The sequence below is a fragment of the Bos mutus genome, chromosome X, assembly GCF_027580195.1.
Source record: "Bos mutus isolate GX-2022 chromosome X, NWIPB_WYAK_1.1, whole genome shotgun sequence".
NCBI lineage: Eukaryota > Metazoa > Chordata > Mammalia > Artiodactyla > Bovidae > Bos > Bos mutus.
In genome coordinates, this window is record NC_091646.1 from 33750929 (window position 1) to 33777132 (window position 26204).

General features: G+C 63.0%; 1 protein-coding gene across 3 annotated transcripts; it reads left to right on the plus strand.

The window, feature by feature from the left end:
- The first annotated feature begins 90 nt into the window (after window positions 1-90).
- Window positions 91-25178, plus strand: FLNA (filamin A). Of its 3 annotated transcripts, none has more exons than XM_070366144.1 (48): window positions 91-222; window positions 3200-3608; window positions 6633-6881; window positions 6970-7067; window positions 7190-7337; window positions 7780-7898; window positions 7993-8070; window positions 8164-8326; window positions 8403-8603; window positions 9114-9251; window positions 9337-9460; window positions 9574-9710; window positions 9812-10005; window positions 10085-10198; window positions 10291-10434; window positions 11322-11445; window positions 11529-11689; window positions 11776-11866; window positions 11962-12131; window positions 12382-12499; window positions 12591-12853; window positions 13070-13667; window positions 13754-13927; window positions 14014-14176; window positions 14254-14414; window positions 14503-14673; window positions 15051-15174; window positions 15266-15422; window positions 16028-16217; window positions 16374-16397; window positions 18613-18860; window positions 18968-19063; window positions 19247-19349; window positions 19438-19578; window positions 19685-19813; window positions 19995-20168; window positions 20264-20425; window positions 20519-20722; window positions 20799-20951; window positions 21068-21190; window positions 21311-21577; window positions 21709-21846; window positions 22013-22128; window positions 22655-22787; window positions 23515-23691; window positions 23857-24075; window positions 24161-24364; window positions 24693-25178. In XM_070366144.1, the coding sequence occupies exons 2-48, from the start codon at window positions 3236-3238 to the stop codon at window positions 24878-24880; spliced, it is 7944 nt and encodes a 2647-aa protein (XP_070222245.1). In that variant the 5' UTR covers window positions 91-222; window positions 3200-3235; the 3' UTR covers window positions 24881-25178. The 3 variants fall into 3 exon arrangements, with proteins under 3 accessions (XP_070222245.1, XP_070222247.1, XP_070222246.1); XM_070366146.1 differs by having other exon boundaries at window positions 13316-13667; XM_070366145.1 differs by lacking the exon at window positions 16374-16397.
- The last annotated feature ends 1026 nt before the right edge of the window (window positions 25179-26204 follow it).

The following is a 26204-nucleotide window of genomic DNA, read 5'->3' on the forward strand; positions in this document are numbered from 1 at the left end:
CGTTCCTGGGTGATTTTTACCAATTAAGGCTTTTTCGCCGGGCCGGGTCGGGCCGGGTGCGGGGCGGGGGTGCGGCCAACAAGAAGGCGGGCGGCAGCGGCCCATTCGCGTGGAGGCGCCCGGCGCGCAGCGGACGCCAGCAGAGCCCCGAGGCGCCCGGCGCGGGCTCGAAGACCGGCCAGGCGCCACCCCGCGGCCGCCGGCCGCCCGCAGGGAGAGCAGGTGAGGCGTCTGCGGCGGGCACCCAGCGGAGCGGTTGGCGGGCAGCTCACGGCGTTGGTGGGGGGGTGCCCGGGGCCAGGTGCAAGCCGGGGTGTGGTGTTGCAGCCGCCTTCCCTGGTTTCCTGGGGAATCCGGGTCTGGCCCCGCAGTGTGAGAGCCCAACAGCCACGGGGGCGCCCTGGGAGGGTGAACCGGGGGACAGGTCACTGCATGACTGTCCGGGAAGGCAGGGCTCTGAGAGCAGGACGTTGTGTGGGGTCAGGGCGAGAGGCCACCTGGAAAGACACTGCAGCCAATATGCCCCCAGGAGGGAGGTCGACCATCGGTTCCTCCCTGACATCAGTGCTCTGGGCAGTGGCTGCTTTGGGTAGGGGTGCGGGGCTGGCTTCCGGGCCGCTGCGCTCCACTGGGGCAAGGGCACACGGGGTTGGCCAGGCTAGATTCGAGGCTGGGCCCTGTCCCAGGTTGGCTCTGAACTGGATGTTCACTACCAGGTAGGATGTGAAGGCCAGCGCCCCCCCGCCCCGATTCCTGGGCCAGGAGGAGTAGGTGACGGCCTCTGGGAGACCCACCTGCACGGGCTCCTAGCAGTGCAGTCAAGGTGGGAATTCAGCACTGGAGCGCTGTCAGCCTGCCTGCCACACCTGGGCTTGGGCAGCCTCTCCTGCCACCCTGTGCCTCTCTTTCACCAGCCGTGGGAGGGCCTGGCTTGGGGTCTGAGGGCAGGAGTGGGGGTGGGAGGCGGGGTGTGTCTAACAACATCCAAGAAATCGACTCCAAATAAGGGAAAATATGAAAGAGCTGTATTTCGGCTTCCAGGGACTGCCCGATCTGGGGGCTTTGGGATGGGGCGCCACCTGGTGGTGATACTGTGTCCCCTGGGGACAAGAACTCGTTACAGCCCCATCTCTTATCACCCCCCAAATAGGGAAGAAGCCTAAGGCTGGCAGCCAAGGCTTCTGTCCCCCTTTCTGCTGGAGTTGGCTGCTAGTTACTGACGCTGACTCAGTTTCCCTGCTCTCTGCAGATTAAGAAATGAACACAGATAACCCAACTGGATGGCACTTGTCGAGTGACAATGAATTCTCAGTATGATTCTCTCCTTGGGGGACTGGCTCTTCAGGGGGGCAAGGGGAACAGAAGGATGGCTCTCATCTCTGCTTGGATGGGGCCTGCTAGGAAGGAGTCTGCATGGGTCCCCCTCTACCGCTGTCCCTCCCATCTCCATCCCAGTCCCCAGACACTGTGGTGTGGAGTTTTGCACAGGTGTGTCTAAAGTGGTCAGGCCTTTAGACTGAAAAATGTCACTGGTGAGCAAAAACCAGTGTGGGGTGCCAGGCAGCCCCAAAGAGAGCATGCTGGAGGCCAGGTGCTGACTGCAGCCCTACTGTGGGTGACACAGTCCCCAGGGCTGTGAGAGTCGGCCTTATTTGGGCATGCTGACCTAGGGGCTCCTTTCCCACTGGTCTTTAGCAGAGAACTTAGGTACTGCTAGTCGGAAGCTCGATCTAAGTACCAAGCAGGAGGGACAGAGACATGCTTTTCTGGAAAAAAAAAAAAAAAAAGATGTGAAGAAGGGAACATCCTGCAGAGGGAAAGTACACAGGACCGAGGGAAGTGAGTCCACTCTGGGGACGAAGCCACGGGTAGGCTGGCTTCTCCAGACTGAAGAGGGTGGCAGTGACTGTCCCCGACAGGCCTCTTGCCTCTGTGCCTTTGCTGGTCTTAGTATCCCCACAGTGACCGCCCCCCCCCCCATAGTCTCCAGTTATCTACAAGAAAATGTATTTTGAGTGAATAGGTCCCCAGTGCCCAGTCCTGGCTCCATGGCAGGCCCCGGCTGCCTTTCATGGTTTGCCCCCCTCAGTCCCCTGGCCCCCCTGCCCGGGAGGCTCCCTCTGCACTCCCACGACCCTGAAGCCCACTGAGACCCAGGTGCTCAGAGCACATTATCGGAAGCCCGGGGCAGTTCCCTCTGGCAGCCTTCTGGGTCACGCTGGGTTCAGGGGCCATCCCAGCCATGGAGGGGAAGCCCCTCGCGCCTCGGGTGGACTGCCGGTGGGTGAGGCAGGCACCCGCCATCTCTGCATGCATCGCATCACAGGGCGCCCCGTGCCAGTGCCCATTGGCATGCCCGGGCCCCTTCCAAGGCTGCTGGCTCCTGGAGCGCTGATGGCCTCCTGGCCCAGTGCCCCATTTCCTCTGGGGTGCAGAGGGGAGGGAGGGAGGCGGTGGGAACCGGCGAGCGCAGGCCAGGATCCTGCAGAGCGGGAAGGCGTGCTGGGGCAGGGGGTCTGGGGGTCTGGGGGGCGGCTTAGGGTCGGGCGGCTACGAGCTTCCCTGGCGTGGCGCACGCGCGCCCGGCGCGGGCAGCAGAGCCTAGTCCGGACCCGCGCTCTCCAAGGGCTCGCCCCTTCGGATCGGGCCCTTTCTCTTGGCTGCCGGCGAGGCGGCCGGCTGGGACGCGGCCAGGGACCCCCGAGCGTCGGAGGTTGGGGGAGAGGGGGCGGCGGGGACCGAGCGGAGTCCACGTGACTCATGGAGGGCGAGCCACCCCCCGCAGGGGCCTTGGGGAAGGAAAGTCCCTTGTATGGTGTGCCCGCTGCAGGCCAAGCGGTCCCCCGCTCTAGACGTTGCTCAGCCTTTCATCGCTGCAGCGTTTCCTACAGCGCGGGAGGGAGACCTCAGCATTTCCTCGCAGCCTCGCCTGCTCCGGGGCCCTACGACCCTTCCCGGAGCCTGGGGGTCGGGTCAAAGAGCCGGGGCGGGGGTACTCAGGGGGGCATTCCAACGGGTGGGGAGGGGCGGGGCGGGTGCGGCCCCAAAGCTCCACCCCGCCGCGGCCCCGCCTCCTGGCCCCTCCTCCATCAGCATTTAAAGGGCTCGCTCTCACCGCAGCGCAACCTCAGCTGTCTGCCTCGCCCTGCGCTCGCTGAGGTGCCTGCGACTTTAATTAAAGGGCCGTCCCCTCGTCTAGGCTGCAGCACCGCCCATCGGCTCCTCGCGCCTCAAAATGAGTAGCTCCCACTCTCGGGCGGGCCAGAGCGCTGCGGGCGCGGTTCTGGGCATCGGTGCCGACACACGAGACGCCGAGATGCCGGCCACCGAGAAGGACCTGGCGGAGGATGCGCCGTGGAAGAAGATCCAGCAGAACACGTTCACGCGCTGGTGCAACGAGCACCTCAAGTGCGTGAGCAAGCGCATCGCCAACCTGCAGACGGACCTGAGCGACGGGCTGCGGCTTATCGCGCTGCTCGAGGTGCTCAGCCAGAAGAAGATGCACCGCAAGCACAACCAGAGGCCCACCTTCCGCCAGATGCAGCTTGAGAACGTGTCGGTGGCGCTCGAGTTCCTGGACCGCGAGAGCATCAAGCTCGTGTCCATCGGTGAGGGCGCCGGACGCCCGGTGGCGCTGGCGGGGCGAGGGTGGGGGTTTCCGCGCGTCCTCCCCTCTTCCCTGAGCCGACCCCTTGCAGACATCCCCTTAAGCTGCGGCGCTGCCCCGGGGGCCACCCAGCTGCGTGCGGGCCTCGAGAACAAAGGCTCGCAAGCCAGCGGTGCGTGCGGACCGCTACGCGCCCCCGCCCGCCGGTCCCCGGCTGGCCCACGCCCAGGCTGAGCTCACATCCTCCACAGGCCGCGCCCCTGCCGCTGCGCCCGTGGTGGGAGAGGGCCGGGACGGGGTGGGGGGGAGTGGGAAGGCGGTGCGGCGGGCACTAGCCAAGCTCTGGCCGTACGCCCAGCGCCCCATCTCTAACGAGGGGGAGGCCAGGACTCTCCACCTCCTATAGCAGTTGGGAGACGGCTCTTGGGCCTCCGAACACCGTTGTGGTTCCTAAACAGAGGCTTGGAGCTTGTGGGTTCCATTGTCTAGGACCCCTCAACTGAAGATTGCTCCAAGTTTAGATCTCCTTTTGGGAACTCGGGGCCCAGAAAGGACCATAGCTAGCCAAACAGCACCTGAGATAGGTTTGGGTGCTGGCTTGTAGTCGCTTAGACACCCAGTTACTGTTGATTGTGGGCCAAACTCTTGCTTCTATGTAGGACTTGCTTTTCTGCATCTAGAATACAGGAGTTCCCTGGGAGGTACTCCAACATGTGCTGGGCTCACTGCCAGCCCACTGTCCGTGTCACTGGGCTGGTGAGGCTGGCACTGACCAGGCCTACCGCATCATTCCCAGGCACCTCTCGAGATGGGAGCCACACAGGGATTGGCACCAGAACTGGTGACTTTGCCCTGGAGCGGGGGGGCGGGGCGGCGATGTGAGACACGGAATGAAGGGGCACCAGCTTTATTTTCTTCAGCATTCAAAGAGAACTTCCAGCAGCCCCTGCAGCCCTGGCCTGGTCCACGCTGAGCCTGAGAAAGTGAGGGACCAAGACTCAGGTGCCCCCAATCACTCTGAGCAGGTCTCAAGGGCCCCACCTCTTTTTCTGGAATGCAAGTCTAGGCCGAGGCCCACCCCCCAGTCCCATACTCAGTCTAGCCAAGCTGAGTCATCTTTGAGCCTTGGGGGGGGGGCAACCGGATGTGGGGAGGCGAGCCACACCCCAGTTGTCTGGGTCTCCCCCCGCCCTTCTTCTCCTCCTCTTGTGAGCTGGCTGGAGCAGGCCTAGTTCCCAGAGCTTTGCCATATAAGGCAAAAAAATGTTGGAAAGCAGCAGTGATTAGGGGAAGGAGGGGGCAGGCTGGCCCGGGGCTGGGGAAAGGGGGTGGGATGGGGCGGGGCCATCCAACCAGTCAGTCTCTCAACTCTTAGCCCAGTCCTTCCCGCCCTCTTTTGTGAGTTGGATGGGACGGCCTGGGCCAGCCTCCTATGGACCAGGGGGAGGGCCCAGCCCCGGGAGGACCGGTGAGCTTGGCCTTGTGTGTCCCCTCGTGGGTCTGGGTGGACCTCAGGCCTCCCGAGGCTCTGGTTCCAGGCTCAGGGTTCTGGGGATGGGAACCTGGTGGGAAAGTGCAAGTGCTCCCGTGTACTTGGTCTTCTCCGAGCCTGAGACCCCCTGTCCTGCCGCTTGGCAATAGTGCGGGGCAGTGGTGTAGGACTGGGATGAGCCCCCCATTGAGAACTGGGAGGCCACTCTGCTGAGTGGTGTTGAGCTGGTCTTCGAGGTGCAGCTTGCTGGGTTCAGAGGCTGCCTGGTCCCCACCCCCCAGTTGACTTGCTGGACAAGCATTTTCTCCTGATTATTGGGGAGTGGGTGAGTGGAACCCATCAGCAGGGATTCCAAAGATAAGCGGCCCTCCTGTGTTCTTAGGCCCAGCCCTACGCCCCAGTCCCCAAGAGCTTGAGACTGACACCCAGAAGGGCCTTGGGTGGGGCCCTGAGGGGTTGCCATGGTGATGGGGTGCAGGGTGCCTGCCCTAACCACTTCCCCTGTGGTGAGCTTGGTGGCCACCCGCCTGCAGCCCAGCGGCCTGTTAAGTGATGAGGAGGGCGGGCAGTGGCTGAGCCTACTGCTGAGACAGCGGGACTCTGGGACCCCACCCACAACCCCCCGCCAAGCGAGGGGCCCTGGGCACCCAACCCAGGCTGGCGGGCCCCACCCCAGCCCCACCCCCCCGGGCTGGGTGAGGGGGCCCCTGGAATGTGTCCTGCTCGGCATCCCGGCTGGCAGGCCATCCCTGCTGGGCCCCAGTGAGTCAGGGCCAGACCGCCGGTTCCTTGGGGCCAGTGTTCAGCCCCTCCCCTACACCAGGCCAATGGCCCAACCCCCAGCCTGGCTCTGTCGGGGGAGGGGTGAGTACAAAGGAAGTGGGGGCCGGCAGGGGTTCACACCCTCCACCCAAAGGGTCCTTGCCCAACTTCCCCAGCCTCAGTCATTCACGCCCCCACCCTGGGCCAGCAGTTGTATTTCCCAACCCAACCCCCGCTTGGCTTCCTCTTCCCCAGCGCCCGCCCAGGGGCCCTGGCATCAAGGCCCCAGGGTCCAGCTGTTTCCCCTGCCCCTTCCTTGGAGACCTCTGGAGAGGGGCCTGGGTGGCTGCAAAGCACTCACCCACTCTCTCTCTCTCTGGAACCGTCTTTGGGGATCGGGGCCCCAGGGGCCCCGATCGACAGCCTGGGTCTGTCGCCTGTCTGTTCTCTGGGCCCCCATGGCCTCAGGGCTTCTGGCAGCCCCCCTGATTGTGCTGTATTGGCACTGCACGTCTGGAAGGGTTTTACCCTTGAACCTCCTTGATGGTCCCACAGGCACCTGCACCCCACCCTGCCTCATGGAGGCCTCCTCCTCCCTCGGGCGTGCTGTCTCCCACACTCGCCAGTGCCTGGGAGTGGCCTGCTGTTCCGTGTGTGTGCTTCCACACCCCACCCCCGAAGCCGTGTGTGCGCATGTGTCTGTGCCTGTGCCCAGGCCCCCCCACCGGGTTGGCCGTGCCCACCCAGCGCTGCCACTCGTTGCCCTTGCAGACAGTAAGGCCATCGTGGACGGGAACCTCAAGTTGATCCTGGGCCTCATCTGGACCCTGATCCTGCACTACTCCATCTCCATGCCCATGTGGGATGAGGAGGAGGACGAGGAGGCCAAGAAGCAGACCCCCAAGCAGAGGCTGCTGGGCTGGATCCAGAACAAGCTGCCACAGCTGCCCATCACCAACTTCAGCCGTGACTGGCAGAGCGGCAGAGCCCTGGGCGCCCTGGTCGACAGCTGTGCCCCGGGTGAGGGGTGTCGGGTGTTGAGGGTGAAGGGGACAGCCTCTGGCGAGGTCCCGTGGTCCCTAGACAGACGACTTTCCTCCATCTGCAGGCCTGTGCCCCGACTGGGATTCCTGGGATGCCAGCAAGCCCGTGAACAATGCACGGGAAGCCATGCAACAAGCTGATGACTGGCTGGGCATCCCTCAGGTATGCCCCCCTACCCTGGCCAGCGGGGTCTGCTTGGGGGCCAAGATCCCCATGGGGAGAGGTGGAGTGTCCCAGGAGCCCCAGGCTTGGAGGCCCACTGGCTCCTCCCTCTGTCTGTGAAGGTGATCACCCCCGAGGAGATTGTGGACCCCAACGTGGATGAGCACTCCGTCATGACCTACCTGTCCCAGTTCCCCAAGGCCAAGCTGAAACCAGGGGCTCCCCTGCGGCCCAAACTCAACCCGAAGAAAGCCCGAGCCTATGGGCCAGGTGAGGGAGCCAGGCAGGAGTGCTCCTGCGAGGTCACCTTCTCCCCGTGGGGCCGCGTCCTCTGAGAAATGTCAGCTCCTTGGGAGTCTTCCATCACGTGGCCGCAGGGTTATTGACTGCTCTCCGCAAGTCAGACAGGAGTGGGTCAGGGCTGATCAAAAGCAGCCACTGGCTGGATGTTCCCCACGTCACACCCACCCAAGGCAGAGTGTGTTTAGGGAGTAAGGACCCATCCACTTTGCTGTAAGTGAACTTGAGACCCAGCCAGGTTATCTGACGGGAGCCTGAGCCCCGGCACGCTTGAGCGAGCGTTCTAGAAAACAGGCCCAGGCCTGTCCCACGAGAGACCAGTTCAGAAGGGAATAGGGAGGGGTGCTGAGCCCGTGCAGGTGAGGGGGTGGCCCTGAGGCCAACCCGTGGCTTCCTCACACTTCCCGGGCAGGCATTGAGCCTACAGGCAACATGGTAAAGAAGAGGGCAGAGTTCACGGTGGAGACCAGAAGCGCCGGGCAGGGAGAGGTGCTGGTATACGTGGAGGACCCGGCTGGGCACCAGGAGGAGGTAAGGCAGCCTGCAGGTAGGCCCTCGCATTACCAGGCCTCCGTGTGCCCGGGGCTGCTCCGAACGAAGACTCACGGGCTCCTTCCCACCCTAGGCCAAGGTGACCGCCAATAACGACAAGAACCGTACCTTCTCTGTCTGGTATGTCCCCGAGGTGACGGGGACTCACAAGGTGAGCCCTCAGCCTGAGGGGAGGCTGGGAGCAAAAGCTGTGGCTAGGGGGGACCCCAACCCTGGCCTCACGGCCTGCCCCTCCTGGGAACAGGTCACCGTGCTCTTTGCCGGCCAGCACATTGCCAAGAGCCCCTTCGAGGTGTACGTGGACAAGTCCCAGGGAGACGCCAGCAAAGTGACTGCCCAGGGCCCTGGCCTGGAGCCCAGCGGCAACATTGCCAACAAGACCACCTACTTTGAGATCTTCACGGCGGGTGAGTGGAGGGTGCTGAGGCCAGCGGGCTCATGGGAGGACGAGAGGCTGGAAGCTGAGCCGCTGCTTCCCAGCAGGTGCGGGCATGGGTGAGGTGGAGGTGGTGATCCAGGACCCAGCAGGCCAGAAGGGTACCGTGGAGCCTCAGCTGGAGGCCCGGGGCGACAGCACGTATCGCTGCAGCTACCAGCCCAGTGTGGAGGGCGTCCACATGGTGCACGTCACTTTCGCCGGGGTGCCCATCCCTCGCAGCCCCTACACAGTCACTGTGGGTCAAGGTAGGCCAGCCCCAGCTGCCTTCCACAGGGCACAGCTCCAGCTGGGCGGTCTTGGATGGGGGCAGCCAGGCAAGTGCTGCTGCAGCCCTGCCCCGGCTCTCGGGACATCTGTGCTTCCACTGTTGGGGCCTCCTCCTCCTCCTCCCGCCTTCTCCCTCTCTCTCTCTCCACGCTTTCACCTTCGGAAGAGCTCGCTCCAGCTGTCTAGAAACCTGCTGCTCTCTGCTCTGCCCACAGGGTCAACGGTACTTGGATCTGTCTTCCTAGGGGGTTGGGGGTGGGTGGGCTGGGTGTGGGGTCTGCGGGGGGAGCTGGTGTGGATGGAGCACAGGGAAGGAGGCCTACCATGTCTGGGCCTGGGCCCCAGGTCCTTGGGTCACGGTCTCTTCCGGTTCTTTCTTACATGGCCTTCACCATCCCGGGCAGCCCACCGGCCCAGTCCGGTGGGAGACAAGGGAGGGGGTCGCCCTGCACTAGCTCCCAGCAGCTCAACCAGTCCTCTGCTCACAGCTTGTAACCCAGGTGCCTGCCGCGCTGTCGGCCGGGGTCTCCAGCCCAAGGGTGTGCGAGTGAAGGAGACGGCCGACTTCAAAGTGTACACAAAGGGGGCGGGCAGCGGAGAGCTGAAGGTCACCGTAAAGGGCCCCAGTAAGTTGGCTTGTGGCTGGGGTAGGGTGATGCCAGCCCCTGGCCACTGCTCAGCAGGCCTGAGGCTTCCCCTTGTCTCTGACAGAGGGTGAAGAGCGTGTGAAGCAGAAGGACCTGGGCGATGGTGTCTATGGTTTCGAGTATTACCCCATGATCCCCGGCACATACACTGTCACGATCACGTGGGGTGGCCAAAATATTGGGCGCAGGTGAGGCCCTGGATGAGCGCTTTAGAGGTGGCACGCCTCCTCCCCTGCAGGGCTTAGGCTCATCCTTCCAGGATGGGCCCTTCAGCACTCCCTGGGTGGCTCTCTCCTTGCAGTCCCTTCGAGGTGAAAGTGGGCACTGAGTGCGGCAATCAGAAGGTGCGGGCATGGGGCCCTGGGCTGGAGGGCGGTGTTGTCGGCAAGTCTGCAGACTTTGTCGTGGAGGCCATTGGCGACGACGTGGGCACCCTGGGTGAGTAGGTGGCTACAATTGGGGGTATTCCGGGGGCAGAGGCTAGCAAGGGCCACCCTCCCGGGGATCCAGGGCCCTCATGAGCTGGCGGCTGTTGTCAGGCTTCTCGGTGGAGGGCCCATCGCAGGCTAAGATCGAGTGTGACGACAAGGGCGATGGCTCCTGCGATGTGCGCTACTGGCCACAGGAGGCTGGTGAGTACGCGGTGCACGTGCTGTGCAACAGTGAGGACATCCGTCTCAGCCCCTTCATGGCCGACATCCGCGACGCGCCCCAGGATTTCCATCCAGACAGGGTAAAGAGCATGTGCCACTGGGTGGGGGAGCCTGAGGGGGCCGGCACTCTGCCCTGAGAACTGGGTGGCCTCCCATCAGGTGAAGGCACGTGGGCCTGGATTGGAGAAGACCGGCGTGGCTGTGAACAAGTCAGCAGAGTTCACAGTGGATGCCAAGCACGGCGGGAAGGCTCCTCTCAAGGTCCAAGTCCAGGTGAGGTGCTCCCCCGTGCCAGGAGTGGGCTGGGCAGGTGCCCACTGACCAGGCAGTGACCAGGAGGCCTCTTGCTCCTGCCCACTTTGCAGGACAATGAGGGCTGCCCAGTGGAGGCAACGGTCAAGGACAATGGCAATGGCACTTACAGCTGCTCCTATGTGCCCCGGAAGCCAGTGAAGCACACGGCCATGGTGTCCTGGGGAGGTGTCAGCATCCCCAACAGCCCCTTCCGGGTGAGCCTTTAGCCCACTTCCCTGGGGCCCCTGCTTCATTTGATACAGCTCTGTTTGATGAAACTTGCACGCCATACAGTCAACCCCTTTCCAGTATCCAACTTGGTGGTTTTGGGTGAGTTCTGAGTTGTGAAGCCATTACCATGACGGAAGATGAGGCCGTTTTCACCACCCCCTAAAGAAAGTCGGCAACCCTCCAAAGGCCCCCTGCCCTGGCCTAAGCAGCCTCTCCTGTCTCTGCTTTCTGGCTGGGTGGGGATGGACTCGTATCCCCTGTGGCCTGTATACCGTGAGTCATTGCTTCTTGCCTTTCAATGGCTGGATGATACACCATTGCGTGGATAGACCACGTTTTCTGTTTCCAGTCATTTGTTGATGGACATTTGGGAGTTTTTTCACCTTCTGGTTGGCAGGAGCTGTGCTATGAATGGTCCAGAATGGGTGTTAGAGGGGACTAGAGGGGACGAGTGATCTCATGTCTCTCGGTGGATAGACACCAAAAAATGGAATTGCAGCATCATATGGTTGCTTGTGTTCGGAAAAGGAAAGGAAAGTCGCTCAGTCATGTCCAACTCTTTGCAACCCCACAGACTGTAGCCCACCAGGTTCCTCTGTCCATGGGATTTTCCAGGCAATAATACTGGAGTGGGTTGCCATTTCCTTCTCCAGAGATCTTCCCGACCCAGGGATCGATCCCGGGTCTCCAGCATTGTAGGCAGACACTTTACTGTCTGAGCCACCAGGGAAATCTGCTTGTGTTTGAGGGGCCACCAAATGATTTCCAAGGGTGGTGGCACCACTCTGCGTGCCCAACGGCGGTGGGTCAGAAAGCCTCTGCCTGTCCTCTGGGCTGGTTGTGACCCTGCACTTGCCCCTGTGCCCTGCAGGTGAATGTGGGTGCCGGCAGCCACCCGAACAAGGTCAAGGTGTACGGCCCAGGAGTGGCAAAGACAGGACTCAAGGCTCACGAGCCCACCTACTTCACTGTGGACTGCACGGAGGCTGGCCAGGGTAATGCCCTGCCTTGGGAGTGGGTGGCCGGTGGGTGCAGCGTCCCTGTGAGGTCCCCAGCCCCATGCCCTCCTCCATTGCAGGTGATGTCAGCATCGGCATCAAGTGTGCCCCGGGTGTGGTGGGCCCTGCCGAGGCCGACATCGACTTCGACATCATCCGCAACGACAACGACACCTTCACGGTCAAGTACACCCCCCGCGGAGCTGGCAGCTACACCATCATGGTGCTCTTTGCTGACCAGGTGGGTGTGCTGCTCCTGGCCCCCAAAGATGGCTGAGTGTTGGGTTGCTGCTCGCCTCTCAGCCCTTCTCCTCCCACCCCTTGCAGGCTACGCCCACCAGCCCCATCCGGGTCAAAGTGGAGCCTTCCCATGATGCCAGCAAGGTTAAGGCAGAAGGTCCCGGCCTCAGTCGCACCGGTGAGGACGGCCCCCCGCGTAGGGAGGTCGGGGCCCCGAACAGGGTATGTGTATGCGCATGCAGGAGCCCCTAGATGGTTGCTGTGTCTCCTCAGGGGTCGAGCTTAGCAAACCCACCCACTTCACGGTCAACACCAAAGCTGCCGGCAAAGGCAAGCTGGATGTCCAGTTCTCGGGGCCGGCCAAAGGGGATGCAGTGCGTGACGTGGACATCATTGACCATCATGACAACACCTATACCGTCAAGTACACGCCTGTGCAGCAGGTAGCCAGCTCTCTTGACCCCCTGTGGCCACACCTGTCCGTACACATGCTGAGCCTGTGGGCCCCTTCACATGGTGGGCTGGGTGGCTGGCTCCAAGAGACTTTGTGCCCACTCTGGTTTCTCACCTGGGACAGAGTGGGCACAGCAGTTGGGGGGTGCAGTGTCCCCAACCCCCATGCCCGAGTTGGGAAGGCACGGGCCAGGGGCGCTCAGCCATGACCTCTGACCCTGTCTTCTGTACCCCTCCCAGGGCCCAGTGGGCATCAATGTCACTTACGGAGGTGATGCTATTCCCAAAAGCCCCTTCTCAGTGGGGGTGTCTCCAAGCCTGGACCTCAGCAAGATTAAGGTGTCCGGCCTGGGAGAAAGTAAGTTGCTGGGGCCCTGGCACAGCCGCTGGCGATGCCCAGGCTGTCTGAGCGGCCTCACAGTCCTGTCTTCCCCCCATCGCTTCAACAGAGGTGGATGTTGGCAAAGACCAGGAGTTCACGGTCAAGTCCAAGGGCGCCGGTGGCCAGGGCAAAGTGCTGTCGAAGATCGTGGGCCCTTCAGGGGCAGCGGTTCCCTGCAAGGTGGAGCCAGGCCTCGGGGCTGACAACAGCGTGGTGCGCTTTGTGCCCCGTGAAGAGGGGCCCTATGAGGTTGAGGTGACCTATGATGGCGTACCTGTGCCTGGCAGCCCCTTTTCCCTGGAAGCCGTGCCGCCCACCAAGCCTAGCAAGGTAAGGGGGGTGCCGGGGCCACAGCCCATGTCTGCTTTGGACCTTACTCCTCCTCTTGGTCCTTCTGAGCGAGGGCCCTGCTCGGGCCTGTGCCCGCCTGGTAGGGGAGGGAAGCCAGAACAAGAAGAGAGACAGATGGAGTCAGGCTGGGGTCTGAGGGTCAAGGGTCAGAGAGCTGGTGCAGCTTGGGCTCCTGACCCGCCCCTCCTCCCCTAGGTGAAAGCCTTCGGGCCAGGGCTGCAGGGGGGCAGTGCAGGGTCTCCTGCCCGCTTCACGATCGACACAAAGGGTGCCGGCACAGGCGGCCTGGGCCTGACGGTCGAAGGCCCTTGTGAAGCTCAGCTCGAATGCCTGGACAACGGGGATGGCACGTGCTCTGTGTCCTATGTGCCCACTGAGCCTGGGGACTACAACATCAACATCCTCTTCGCTGACACCCACATCCCCGGCTCCCCATTCAAGGCCCACGTGGTTCCCTGCTTCGACCCGTCCAAGGTCAAGTGCTCAGGCCCCGGGCTGGAGCGGGCCACGGCTGGGGAGGCCGGCCAGTTCCATGTGGACTGCTCGAGTGCGGGCAGTGCGGAGCTGACCATCGAGATCCGCTCCGAGGCAGGGCTGCCGGCCGAGGTGCACATCCAGGACCACGGTGACGGCACGCACACCATCACCTACATCCCCCTGTGCCCTGGAGCCTACACCGTCACCATCAAGTACGGCGGCCAGCCTGTGCCCAACTTCCCAAGCAAGCTGCAGGTGGAGCCCGCAGTGGATACCTCGGGCATCCAGTGCTATGGGCCCGGGATTGAGGGTCAAGGTGCGAGGCTCTGCCGTGGGACATGGGGTGGGGGAACTGGGGTGTCTGGAGCCCCCGTCTTCCTCTTCACATCCCCTCCCCCACAGGTGTCTTCCGAGAAGCCACCACCGAGTTCAGCGTGGATGCCCGGGCTCTGACGCAGACTGGAGGGCCCCACGTCAAGGCTCGCGTGGCCAACCCCTCGGGCAACCTGACTGAGACCTATGTGCAGGACTGTGGTGATGGCACATACAAAGTGGAGTACACGCCATATGAGGAGGGTGCGTGTCGGGGTGCCAGAGGGACTGTGGGGGGTGAAGGGGCAGGGCAGTCTGGGCCCCTTCTAAGTCAGCCCGCCCTCCTGCAGGACTCCACTCTGTGGACGTGACCTACGACGGCAGTCCTGTGCCCAGCAGCCCCTTCCAGGTGCCAGTGACTGAAGGCTGCGACCCCTCCCGAGTGCGTGTCCATGGGCCAGGCATCCAAAGCGGCACCACCAACAAGCCCAACAAGTTCACTGTGGAGACCAGGTGGGCAAGAGCCCCACAAGCAGGGGCCGCGGTGGGCATTAGAAGTCACGGGATAACGAGCTGTCTGTTTGGACTAGGGGAGCTGGCACAGGGGGCCTGGGCTTGGCTGTTGAGGGCCCCTCTGAGGCCAAGATGTCCTGCATGGACAACAAGGATGGCAGCTGCTCGGTTGAGTATGTCCCCTACGAGGCCGGCACCTACAGCCTTAACGTCACTTACGGCGGCCACCAAGTGCCAGGTGAGGAATCAGGTCAGCTGGGGCCTGGCTGGGGCCACCTGCCTGCCCTCCAGCCTGTCTCAGAAATGCCACCTCTCGGCCCCCACAGGCAGTCCTTTCAAGGTCCCTGTGCACGATGTGACAGACGCGTCCAAGGTCAAATGCTCTGGGCCTGGCCTGAGCCCGGGCATGGTCCGTGCCAACCTACCTCAGTCCTTCCAGGTGGACACGAGCAAGGCTGGCATGGCCCCACTGCAGGTCAAAGTGCAGGGGCCCAAAGGTGAGTGTGTCTGGGGTGTGGGGGTCAGGTCAGGAGGGCCTGGTCCCCTGAGGGAGGGGGTCTCGCACACCTTGGGGTGGGACGCAGGTGGGCAGGCAGTTGACGGAGGAGCCGCAGGTGACACCAGAGCCAGTGACCTGGTGAAGGGGACCAAAAGGACATAGACCACTGAGCAGAGGTGGGCAGGAGAGAGGGCAAGGGCCCAGGTGGTACCCAGATTAGTGTCATGTCACAGAGGCTCAGGGCTGTTCCTGGGGATGGGCAGGGCTAGGCCTGGGTGGGGGCTGAGTATACATGGCTCAGATCCGGCTTTTTAGTGTAGTGGGCCTAGGAACCCAGAGCACCAGCTGAGACTCTGTCTCTGGGACTGGGGTCAGGCCTGGTGGAGCCGGTGGACGTGGTGGACAATGCCGATGGCACCCAGACTGTGAACTATGTGCCCAGCCGTGAGGGGCCCTACAGCATCTCAGTGCTGTATGGAGACGAAGAGGTACCCCGCAGGTAAGGAGCAGGGCCCTCTGTCTTAGGGGAGGGGGCACTGGCCTGGGCACCAAGAGCCATCCTAACCACCCACAACATCCTGGCCCGACAGCCCCTTCAAGGTTAAGGTGCTGCCTACACATGATGCCAGCAAGGTCAAGGCCAGTGGCCCAGGGCTCAACACCACGGGTGTGCCTGCCAGCCTGCCTGTGGAGTTCACTATTGATGCCAAGGACGCTGGGGAGGGCCTGCTGGCTGTCCAGATCACGGTGAGTGGGCCATGTGGGGGCCACCTGGCCCTGCTGTTTTGCAGCTCTGGGTCCATGGCAGGTGGGGAGGGGAGGGACCCGGGCCTGAGGTCCACAGCCTGGGGCAGATGAGCCAGTCTGGGTCTCTGGTCTCACCTGGGAGCCTGGCCCCCGCCTCTAGGATGGTGGTCACAGACCCAGGCTTCCCCTACACACATACTTGCTCACTTCTGATGTCACCAAAGCCCTTAGTGCCTCAACTATTTTGCCTGTAACATTCTCCAGGGCCAGGTATAAGGCTGGGACTCTGGGATCTTTCAGAGGAGCTTGTCCTACTGCTGGGGCTGGCCCTGGGGTAGAGGACTGGGGCTGAGAAGTGTTTGTGGGGATAAAGCAGGATAGGTGCCAAGTTTCCTGGCCGTGCCTGTCACTGGGGGCTTCCCTTTTGGACCTTGCCCGTGGGGAAGTAAGTAAAGGACAGTGGTGGATGCAGGCAGCCATTTTGGGCCATGGTGGCTGACCCTGCAGCAGCAGTGCTTGACACTTGGTCCTCTGAGAGGGCCTGAGGGAATCCTGGGCCAGGGTGAGCTTGGACCAACTGTTCTACTCTGTGCTCTGCTACACAGGACCCGGAGGGCAAGCCCAAGAAGACACACATCCAAGACAACCACGACGGCACGTACACAGTGGCCTACGTGCCAGACGTGACAGGCCGCTACACTATCCTCATAAAGTATGGTGGTGACGAGATCCCCTTCTCCCCATACCGTGTCCGCGCCGTGCCCACGGGAGATGCCAGCAAGTGCACCGTCACAGGTGAGCCCAGCGTGCCAGCAGCCACGGCGCTCAGCACGGGGCTTGGGTGTGCCTGTGTGCAAGGGCTCGCTGCTTGGGGCGGCGTGTGGGAGTGGGGGCCGCCCCCTTGAGTGACTCACCTGACCTTTCTCCTTGCTCTCTGCCCTCTCACCTCAGTGTCAATCGGAGGTCACGGGCTAGGTAAGCTGCTTGCTGGGGCCACTCCCAATGCCCCTTCTGCCCAGAGGGCAGCTTCCTTTCCTCTTCCGGCTGATTCCCAGGACAGTTCCAGCTGCAGCTCTTGGCAGGGACAGAGGGGAGGAACTGGAGGGTTAGGGCCCAGGGAGGCCTCTGGAGCTGGGCATGAGTGCTCCGGCCCTCCCCCTCTCTGGGCCTCTGTTTTTCCACCTGAGAAGTCGGGTTGCAGCTGTGAGCTTTGGGGCGAGGTGCATCCCTAGAGGCACCCCCCTGGGGGCTCTGGGGTCTGGGGATCTTGGCGCCCTGGGGCAGTCTCGGGGGCGGGCAGCAGGCCCGGTCTCTTTTCACTTCCTCCTTCTGAGTCCAGGGTCTCCCCCAAGCAGCGGGAGTCCCCAGCCCCAGCCGGATCCACAGACCCCTGTCCCCACCTCCCAGGGGCCTCCGCGTCCCAGGCCGGGGGAGGTGCCAGTGCATGAGTGGGTGGGGCTGGCTGGTAGTGCCATAGCACCAGCATTGACTGCTTGGGCGGCCAGCATGGTGGGGCCCGGCCCAGCCTCAGAGTGCCAAAGTGCACTCAGTGGCCCACCCTCTTCCCGCCTCCCTCCCTCCCTGCCCCTCCCAGCAGTGACGTTATTCAGATGGTCCCCAACCAGACCTGGGAGGGGAGGCTCACCCCAGCCAGGGATGCCAGCAAGAGGCCACAAGCACATGGGAGCCTCTGGAGGCTGGAGGCCTGGACCTTGGCCAAGGTGGCCCTGGAGAAAGCTAGAGGGTGGCAGGGGTTCGATGACTCTGTCCAGGGGGCCTCAGGGTCTGAGATGACAGGCCTGTGTGCCTGGGCCAGGGGGTAGGACCTTGGGGACCAGGGGCAGGGTCAAGACTGGGGCTGAGAGAGCCGTCTTGGTTTACCTTGGCCGCCATGTGCCAGCGGAGGCAAAGAGCCCAGTTGGGGAACTGAAGTCACTTCGGTATCAGTTGCAAGGCTGGCTTGGGCTAGGCTGCTGGTGGGTGGGTGGGGCTTGAGGGGAGAACCAAATTGCAGGGGTGGGGGGCTTCAAGGATGGAGCAGCCCAGACCTGCTGAAGAGCTGGGTGCTGGGCAGGGAGCGCAGGTAGTTGGGGCCAACTGAGGTTTGGGCCCAGGCCACTTGCTAGATGGTGGGTCCAGGTTCCAAGCCAGGGAGAGCAGGTGTGGCTGTGTGCGAGGTGAGGCCTCCCAGGGCGGGGTGGGTGGTGGGGGTCCAGGCATAGAGTTCTGGAGCCCCACAAAGTGGGCGCCCTTGGCGGACAGGACAGCTCAGGGGCCGGCCAAGTGGCTGGCTGGGGACCCCCTTGAACTTGGCCCCAGGGTGGGTTCGGTGTTGCCAGCTGCTTCCCTGGCAGGGGCCGGGCTCCAGAAAGCACTCGCTGCCAGGCCTCATGGTCCCCAGCCCCCCGAGCCTCCATGGCTGAGCCCAGATCATAACGTCACTGTCCCTCCCCTCTGCTCTCACCGCCTTGCAGCCATGGTTCTGGCTTGGGCCCCCTGCCCCCCTGCCCCCTGGGCGCTGGCCCCTCTGCTGCGCTGCACTGCCTGGGTGCTAACCCCCCTGCCTCCCTGCTTCCCTGCTCCCGGCTCCCTGCCTGCACCAGGCCGTGCCCGGCTGCCCCTTCTCTGCAAGCCTCCGGTCGAGCGAGCCTTCTCAGTTGTCAGGAAACTCCAATTGCACCTTCAGGCCCCAGGGGTGGGGAACAAGTGTCACATGCCCCACGCTGCAGCAGGACTCCGCCTCACCGCGTCCGCACACAGCACTGAGGGCCAGGGCATGGCCACAGGGGTGAAGGCAGCCCGGGGCTCAGCTGTCAGTCAGCATGGTCCAGGGCACCACTGGCTGAAGCCAAGTTGGCAGGGGAGATGGCAGCAAATGCTTAGGCCCCGGCAGTGGCTTCGGGGCTTTCCAGGCCCTTCTTCTTCTCAGACTCCTGGGTGCCACCCATTGGGCTTTTCCCATGTGGCGGGGATACGCCCCGAGACAGGACTCCCGGGCTTGAGGTGGTTCAGGGGAACCTTTCCTGCCTTCTGAGAAATCACTCACCATTCCAGCTTGGGGGGCGGGAGGCCTGGCTGTGCTTGGTGGTTGGCAGTAAGAGGCCTGGGCGGCTGACACGTGGATGGCCGCGGCCTGAGCACCGAGCTCATGCCCCGGCCCCCGCTTCGGGGACCCACCCTGCCCCACCAGGTGCTGGCATCGGCCCTACCATCCAGATCGGGGAGGAGACTGTGATCACTGTGGACACCAAGGCAGCGGGCAAAGGCAAGGTCACCTGTACTGTGTGCACCCCCGATGGCTCTGAGGTGGACGTGGACGTGGTCGAGAATGAGGATGGCACCTTTGACATCTTCTACACGGCTCCCCAGCCCGGCAAATACGTCATCTGCGTGCGCTTCGGTGGTGAACACGTGCCCAACAGTCCCTTCCAAGTGACGGTCAGGAGGGTCCGGGGCTGGGGTGGGGTCCGGGCAGGGACCTGGCTCACCGCCCTCACGGGGCTCATGGGTTTGGACAGCCTCAAGCTCTGTGCCTTGCTCTGCAGGCTCTGGCTGGAGACCAGCCCACGGCACAGCCCTCATTACGGCCTCAGCAGCTGGCACCACCATATACCTACGCCCAGGGGGGCCAGCAGACCTGGGTATGGCTTGCCCTGCCACCTCCCAGCTTGCCCTGCCCTCGGGGACACTTGGGGATGGGCCGGCTGGGTGTCCCGTGAGGTCCTGTTCCGCTATCTGCGAGGAGGGACCCTGGAGCCTGCCACTTGGGACTCCTTTTCCCTCCAGTTCCTCACTCAGGCCTTCTGTGTCTCCGCCCCCCGCAGGCCCCAGAAAGGCCCCTGGTGGGGGTCAACGGGCTAGATGTGAGCAGCCTGAGGCCCTTTGACCTTGTCATCCCCTTCACCATCAAGAAGGGCGAGGTCACTGGTGAGTGCAGCTGGGAAGGGGCTAGGGAGCCACAGAGGCTGGAGGGTGCCCATGGACTGCCCTGACCCAGGCCCCCCCTGCCCTGCAGGGGAGGTGCGGATGCCCTCGGGCAAGGTGGCACAGCCCGCCATCACCGACAACAAGGATGGCACTGTGACTGTGCGCTACGCCCCCAGTGAAGCCGGCCTGCACGAGATGGATATCCGCTATGACAACATGCACATCCCAGGTACGTCCACTCAGCATGCCGGACCACCTCCCAGGGGGGCGGGCTGTGGGACAGACTGGGGGATGATGGGAGGCCCCGGTCCATGTGGTCCCTCTTCCTGCTGCAGGCAGCCCCCTACAGTTCTACGTGGATTATGTCAACTGTGGCCATGTCACAGCCTATGGGCCAGGCCTCACCCATGGGGTGGTGAATAAGCCCGCTATCTTCACCGTCAACACCAAGGATGCGGGCGAGGGTGAGCAGCAGCTCTCATCCTGACCTGCCTGATTGGGGCGGGATGCCGTCATCTGGTGGGGGGTCTGGACACGGGAGATGCTCCCCAAACTGGGCTCCCCACCCCACCCCCGGCCTCCGCTTGCACGGTTGGTGCAGTGTTCCCGGGCACAGTTCGTACCCTCATTCACAACTCTCTCCAGGGGGCTTGTCCCTGGCCATTGAGGGCCCCTCCAAAGCAGAGATCAGCTGCACCGACAACCAGGATGGGACGTGCAGTGTCTCCTACCTGCCCGTGTTACCTGGTGACTACAGCATCCTGGTCAAGTACAACGAACAGCATATCCCGGGCAGCCCCTTCACTGCCAGGGTCACAGGTAGGGGACGGCCTGCAGCGGTGACAAAGGAGGCAGCTGGCGTGGGGACAGTCTCCCTCCCGGTGCCTGGACACACAGTGACTGACCCCTGCCAGGTGACGACTCCATGCGCATGTCCCACCTGAAGGTGGGCTCTGCCGCCGACATCCCCATCAACATCTCGGAGACGGACCTCAGCCTGCTGACTGCCACAGTGGTGCCCCCCTCGGGCCGGGAAGAACCCTGTCTGCTGAAGCGGCTGCGCAACGGCCACGTGGGTAAGAGGCTGGGCAGCAGGGCCTTACGGGAGGGAGGGAAGGTGGGGGGGGTTGTATATCTTTCTCTGGCTGACAGCCCTGCCCTGTGCCCAGGGATCTCATTCGTGCCCAAGGAGACAGGGGAACACCTGGTGCACGTGAAGAAGAATGGGCAGCATGTGGCAAGCAGCCCCATTCCGGTGGTGATCAGCCAATCGGAGATCGGGGATGCCAGCCGTGTGCGGGTCTCGGGCCAGGGCCTCCACGAAGGCCACACCTTTGAGCCAGCAGAGTTTATCATTGATACACGTGATGCAGGTAGGTGGTAGGGATCTGGGAGCTGGGGTCAGACCATCATACTTGGCCCCCCGGCTCAGGGTTGTCTCGCCCACAGGCTATGGGGGGCTCAGCCTGTCCATCGAGGGTCCCAGCAAAGTAGACATCAACACAGAGGACCTGGAGGATGGCACATGCAGGGTCACCTACTGCCCCACGGAGCCTGGCAACTATATCATCAACATCAAGTTTGCTGACCAGCACGTGCCTGGTGGGTACAGCACCCATGTGCCTCCCCCACTGCTGGGCAACTCTCCGTGCCACACCCCGGGGGCCCCGAGCAGAGGGTAACCTGTCTGGGGTGTGGGTTGTGCCTTCTTCCTGCAGGCAGCCCCTTCTCCGTGAAGGTGACAGGCGAGGGGCGCGTGAAAGAGAGCATCACGCGCAGGCGACGGGCCCCATCGGTGGCTAATGTTGGCAGTCACTGTGACCTCAGCCTCAAGATCCCAGGTGGGAGCCGTGGCCGCCCGGGCGGGTCCCAGGGAGGCCTAAGCACCAGCCCTGCGGGGCCCCCGGACAGAGAGGCGTGGCCTGGGTCTCCCACTCACCTGCCTGTTCTCCCACCTGCAGAAATTAGCATCCAGGACATGACAGCCCAGGTGACTAGCCCATCAGGCAAGAGCCACGAGGCCGAGATTGTGGAAGGGGAGAACCATACCTATTGCATCCGCTTTGTGCCAGCTGAGATGGGCATGCACACGGTCAGCGTCAAGTACAAGGGCCAGCACGTGCCCGGGAGCCCTTTCCAGTTCACCGTGGGGCCCCTGGGGGAAGGGGGAGCCCACAAGGTCCGTGCCGGGGGCCCTGGCCTGGAAAGGGCTGAAGCTGGAGTGCCAGGTAGGCCTGCTTCCTTTGGGGCTCTGGCTGGTCCTGGCTGGGGGTGCAGTGGGAGGGAGGAAGTCTCCAGCAGCCCCTGCTGGTTGGGGGGAGCACAGCCCTTCATCAGGACACATTCTGCTTTCCTGCAGCCGAGTTCAGCATTTGGACCCGGGAAGCTGGCGCGGGGGGCCTGGCCATTGCTGTCGAGGGCCCCAGCAAGGCCGAGATCTCCTTCGAGGACCGCAAGGATGGCTCCTGTGGCGTGGCTTACGTGGTCCAGGAGCCAGGTACTACAGTCTGGCTGGGGCCAGCAGGCTTCCCCTTGGGGTGGGTGCCCGTCCGGGTCTACACAGACAGCCCTGCCTTCTCCCCCACAACACCCTGAGGTCCCAGGGCCTCTTGGGCTGTCAGGGGAAGGCATGCATGGCCGTCTTGTTCTCGCTCCCCATCCAGGTGACTATGAGGTGTCAGTCAAGTTCAACGAGGAGCACATCCCCGATAGCCCTTTCGTGGTGCCTGTGGCTTCTCCGTCTGGTGACGCCCGCCGCCTTACTGTTTCTAGTCTTCAGGTGAGGCACTGAGAGAAACCGCCCGCCTGGGGCTCCTGCACCCGGCCAGACCAGAGCCCCTATGTCCAGGGACCCAGCCAGCCCAGCTCAGGGCGCCGGGCTGCTTCTGCTCTGGCCGGGAACAGCCCACGCCTGGGTCGGCAGGACGCACCCCTGACGGCCGCGTGGAGTTTTTCTCGTGTCTCAGGTCTAAAGGCTTTGAACAGAAGCCTGTGCCCCTTGAGCACTAGGGCTGAGGTTTAAAGAGGGACAGCCGCCTGCCAGGGCTGCTGAGTGCTGCTTGCAGGCCGGGGGCCGCCCCGCTTCCTGCCTGCCCGCTGTGTGCCTGGAGCGTGTGGGGCTAGGGTTTTGGGGTGTGTGCCTGGAGCTTGCTGCCCCTCGAGAAGCACTGGCTCTCCCTCTTTAAACCCACTTGGACGCCAGATGGGTAAGTGCCTCCCCCTGGGCCTCCTGCTTCTGGGCCCAGCCTCCCCTTGCCCACCACCCCCAGCCTCCGCTATCCTAACCACATCTGCTGTGCTTCCAGGAGTCAGGGCTAAAGGTCAACCAGCCAGCCTCTTTTGCAGTCAGCCTGAATGGGGCCAAGGGGGCAATCGATGCCAAGGTGCACAGCCCCTCAGGAGCCCTGGAGGAGTGCTATGTCACCGAGATCGACCAAGGTGAGGCTCTGCCTGGCCATCCAGCCATCCACCCGGGCACTGCTGGGAGCAGTGGGCCTCCCCGGGCCGGCCCTGCTGGCTGGAAGCAGGCTGAGAGTGTAAAGCAAGACACAATCTGCAAGCAGCCGAGAGAGGGCCTGGGCCTCCCGCCCCCTACTTGGGACCCAAGCCCTTGGGGACTGGGCTCAGTGGCCATGCTGCTAGAAAGGACAAAGCCTTCTGGAGGCATGATCCTGCCATCTCTTACAAGAGAGACCCCCAAGTCTAGCAGTTGGGCCTGCCAGGGCCTGGAACTCACGGAAAGGCTTGGGGGTGGGAGGAGCTGCTCAATTTGACTAGTCCACGGCTGAGTCCTGCCGCTTGCTGGCTGTGTGACCTCGAGCAAGTTCCTGCCTATCTCTGGGCCCCAGTTAGCATGTGGTGGATATGGCATTCAGGGTAGCCTTTCTAAGGAGGCATTGAGGCAGGTGTTTTGCTTACAAAAGACTTCAGTCCAAATGCTGCAGCAATTAAAGCTAGCTTGGGCATCTATCAGTAGCTTGGGCATCTAAAGCTTCGTCCCTCGGGCTTCAAGATTTCTGTGCAGTAGGGTTAAGGTGCCCAGCACAGTTCCCAGAAGAAGCTAACTGGGCCCTGAGACCTGCTGGACTCACACTGGTGGGCACGTGCCACTTGCTCAGTTTGGAGGAGGGACTCCAGGCCCACCACCTACTTCTCTGTTCCTCAGATAAGTACGCTGTGCGCTTTATCCCACGGGAGAATGGCATCTACCTGATTGATGTCAAGTTCAACGGCACCCACATCCCGGGGAGCCCCTTCAAGATCCGAGTTGGGGAGCCTGGGCATGGAGGGGACCCAGGCCTGGTGTCTGCTTATGGAGCTGGCTTGGAAGGCGGCATCACAGGTAGGTCAGCGTGGGCAGCTTCTGGTGTGTGAACACAACGACTAGGGTTCCCTCCTCCAAGCTCTCGGTGACAACAGGTGGCATGTGGAGGTGACAAGACTCTGTTGGGGGGTGGGGGTGGGGCAACGGGCCAGGCCAGCTGTACCTACCTTCCCGTGCCCTCAGGGAGCCCAGCTGAGTTTATCGTGAACACCAGCAATGCGGGCGCTGGTGCCCTCTCAGTCACCATCGACGGGCCTTCCAAGGTGAAGATGGATTGCCAAGAGTGCCCCGAGGGCTACCGCGTCACCTACACTCCCATGGCACCTGGCAGCTACCTCATCTCCATCAAGTACGGCGGCCCCTACCACATTGCGGGCAGCCCCTTCAAGGCCAGAGTCACAGGTGAGCCTGGTGCCAGATGGCTGCTACACACCCCATTGCCGGGCACTCCTGCCACCTCTTGGCTGTCCACTGCTCTGCCCTGCAGGTCACCGCCTCGTCAGCAACCACAGCCTCCATGAGACATCATCTGTGTTTGTGGACTCCCTGACCAAGACTGCCACCATCCCCCAGCACAGTGCCCCAGGCCCGGGTCCCACTGATGCCAGCAAGGTGCTGGCCAAAGGCGTGGGGCTGAGCAAGGCCTACATGGGCCAGAAGAGCAGCTTCACGGTGGACTGCAGCAAAGCAGGTGGGTGTGCGGGCCCCAGCCCTTCCAAAAATGGGAGGCTGGAGAGAAAAGCAGAGAGGCCATGCCTGGGAAAGAGTGGGTGGGAAGGCCTCTTTGGGGGCCTTCTGGGCCCCCCTGCTAGCTCCTCTGCCCTCCAGGGCCCTGGAGAAACTGCAGGTTCTTTGGTTGTTCTGGGTGGACGGGGTGCTGGCTGTTTTTAAGAAGGGCTGTCACTCCAAGACAGGCAAGGTGGGGAGGACCCAGGGCAGGAACAAAGCGGGTCGCTGCAGTCACCACTGATGGGACGGGGCTTGGGGCATGGCAGTGAAGCCCTGGCCCCCACTCCCAGGCAACAACATGCTGCTGGTGGGCGTGCATGGGCCCCGGACGCCCTGTGAAGAGATCCTGGTGAAACACGTGGGCAGCAGGCTCTACAGTGTGTCCTACCTGCTCAAGGACAAGGGGGAGTACACGCTGGTGGTCAAGTGGGGTGACGAGCACATCCCGGGCAGCCCCTACCGAGTCCTGGTGCCCTGAGTGCTGTGCGCCTGCCAGTCACCAGCTCCCAGGACGAGAAGTGCCCCTGCGCCTGCCCCTCGCCACCCAAGCAGCACCTGCCCCAGCCCCGGCCAGCCCTGGCCACCCCATCACTGCAGCCTGACCCTGCCCTGTGCTGCGCTCACCTGCCTCCACGTGGGCAAAGGAGAGAGGCGAGCAGAGGCAGCCTGCCTGTCTTCTTTGGTTCTGGAAGGGGTGAGGGGGGGGCCATGCACACCTGCCCGCTAGTTCTCTCTCCTAGCCAAGAGGAATAAAAGTTCTGCTTCCGTTCTCCTGAGCATGACTCAAGCTTTGTGGCAAAGAGGGCTGACAGGGTGGCTGGAGGTGCGGGCCCGGACCACAGGCTGTGGGATCTTCTGCTCCAGCCCCCTCTGCTGCCTGAGCACCTGGAGGGCACCTGGGGACTCCGCCTCCTCTCTGCCTCCCTGGGTTCCGATCCATGCAGGCCAGGGGGTGTCTAGTGCCCCGAGAACCGAGCCTGACATGGTTGTCCTTGTCCCAGATCATACCAGGAACAGATGCTGTCCCAGGGGAAGGCCAGGCCTTGGCCAGGCTACAGGAGGTTGCGTGCCAGGTGGGAGGGCCAGGTAAACAGAAGGCCAAATCCCAGGAGATTCCTGGCCATGACCCAGGCATCTTAAATGTGCCACCAGCCCCTGGTAAGGGGCTGTCTCCAAGCCATGCAGGTGGCAGCAGGTGGACACCTTCAAAGCCCTGCCCCATAGCCACCATCTGCCTATCCACTAGGTCCTTCCAAGCCCGCACCTGTCTGGCCTCGTGTGCCTGGGTGGGCTGTGCCCTCGGCAGGGTAGGGCAATCTCAGCCCGTTGGCGTGCTGTTCTGAATCGCTGTTCAGAATTCCCACCTGCACACAACCCGCCCCGGGTCTGCAGGTCAGGAAGGCTGTTAAAGCCAGCCAAGGCTTCAGCTTTCAGGCTTCCTCTCTCAACGGGGCACCTGGAAGCCATACCCCTTTCTGGAAGCACCTTCTGGGCCAGCATGAGCCCAGGGTTCACGGCAGTTGCTTCTCAGCCACCCCAGTGATGAGCGTGAGCTCAGGAAAAGAGAGGAACAGGACCAGATCAAGGGCTCACCCAGCCCCCAGCCCCTTCTGCCATGGAGGGAGCAGGCAGAGTGCGTACAGCCACTGGTCTACACGAAACACTTCTAGAAGCTGCTCAGCTGGACAAGGTGGCAAAAAGAGGCAGATGCAAGCCTGGAGAAGTCCCACTCTGGGGTGGGGGCAGGGAAGGGGACCCACCCCCAATCAGCCCCTTCTCACCTCTGTCGGCTCACCAGGCAC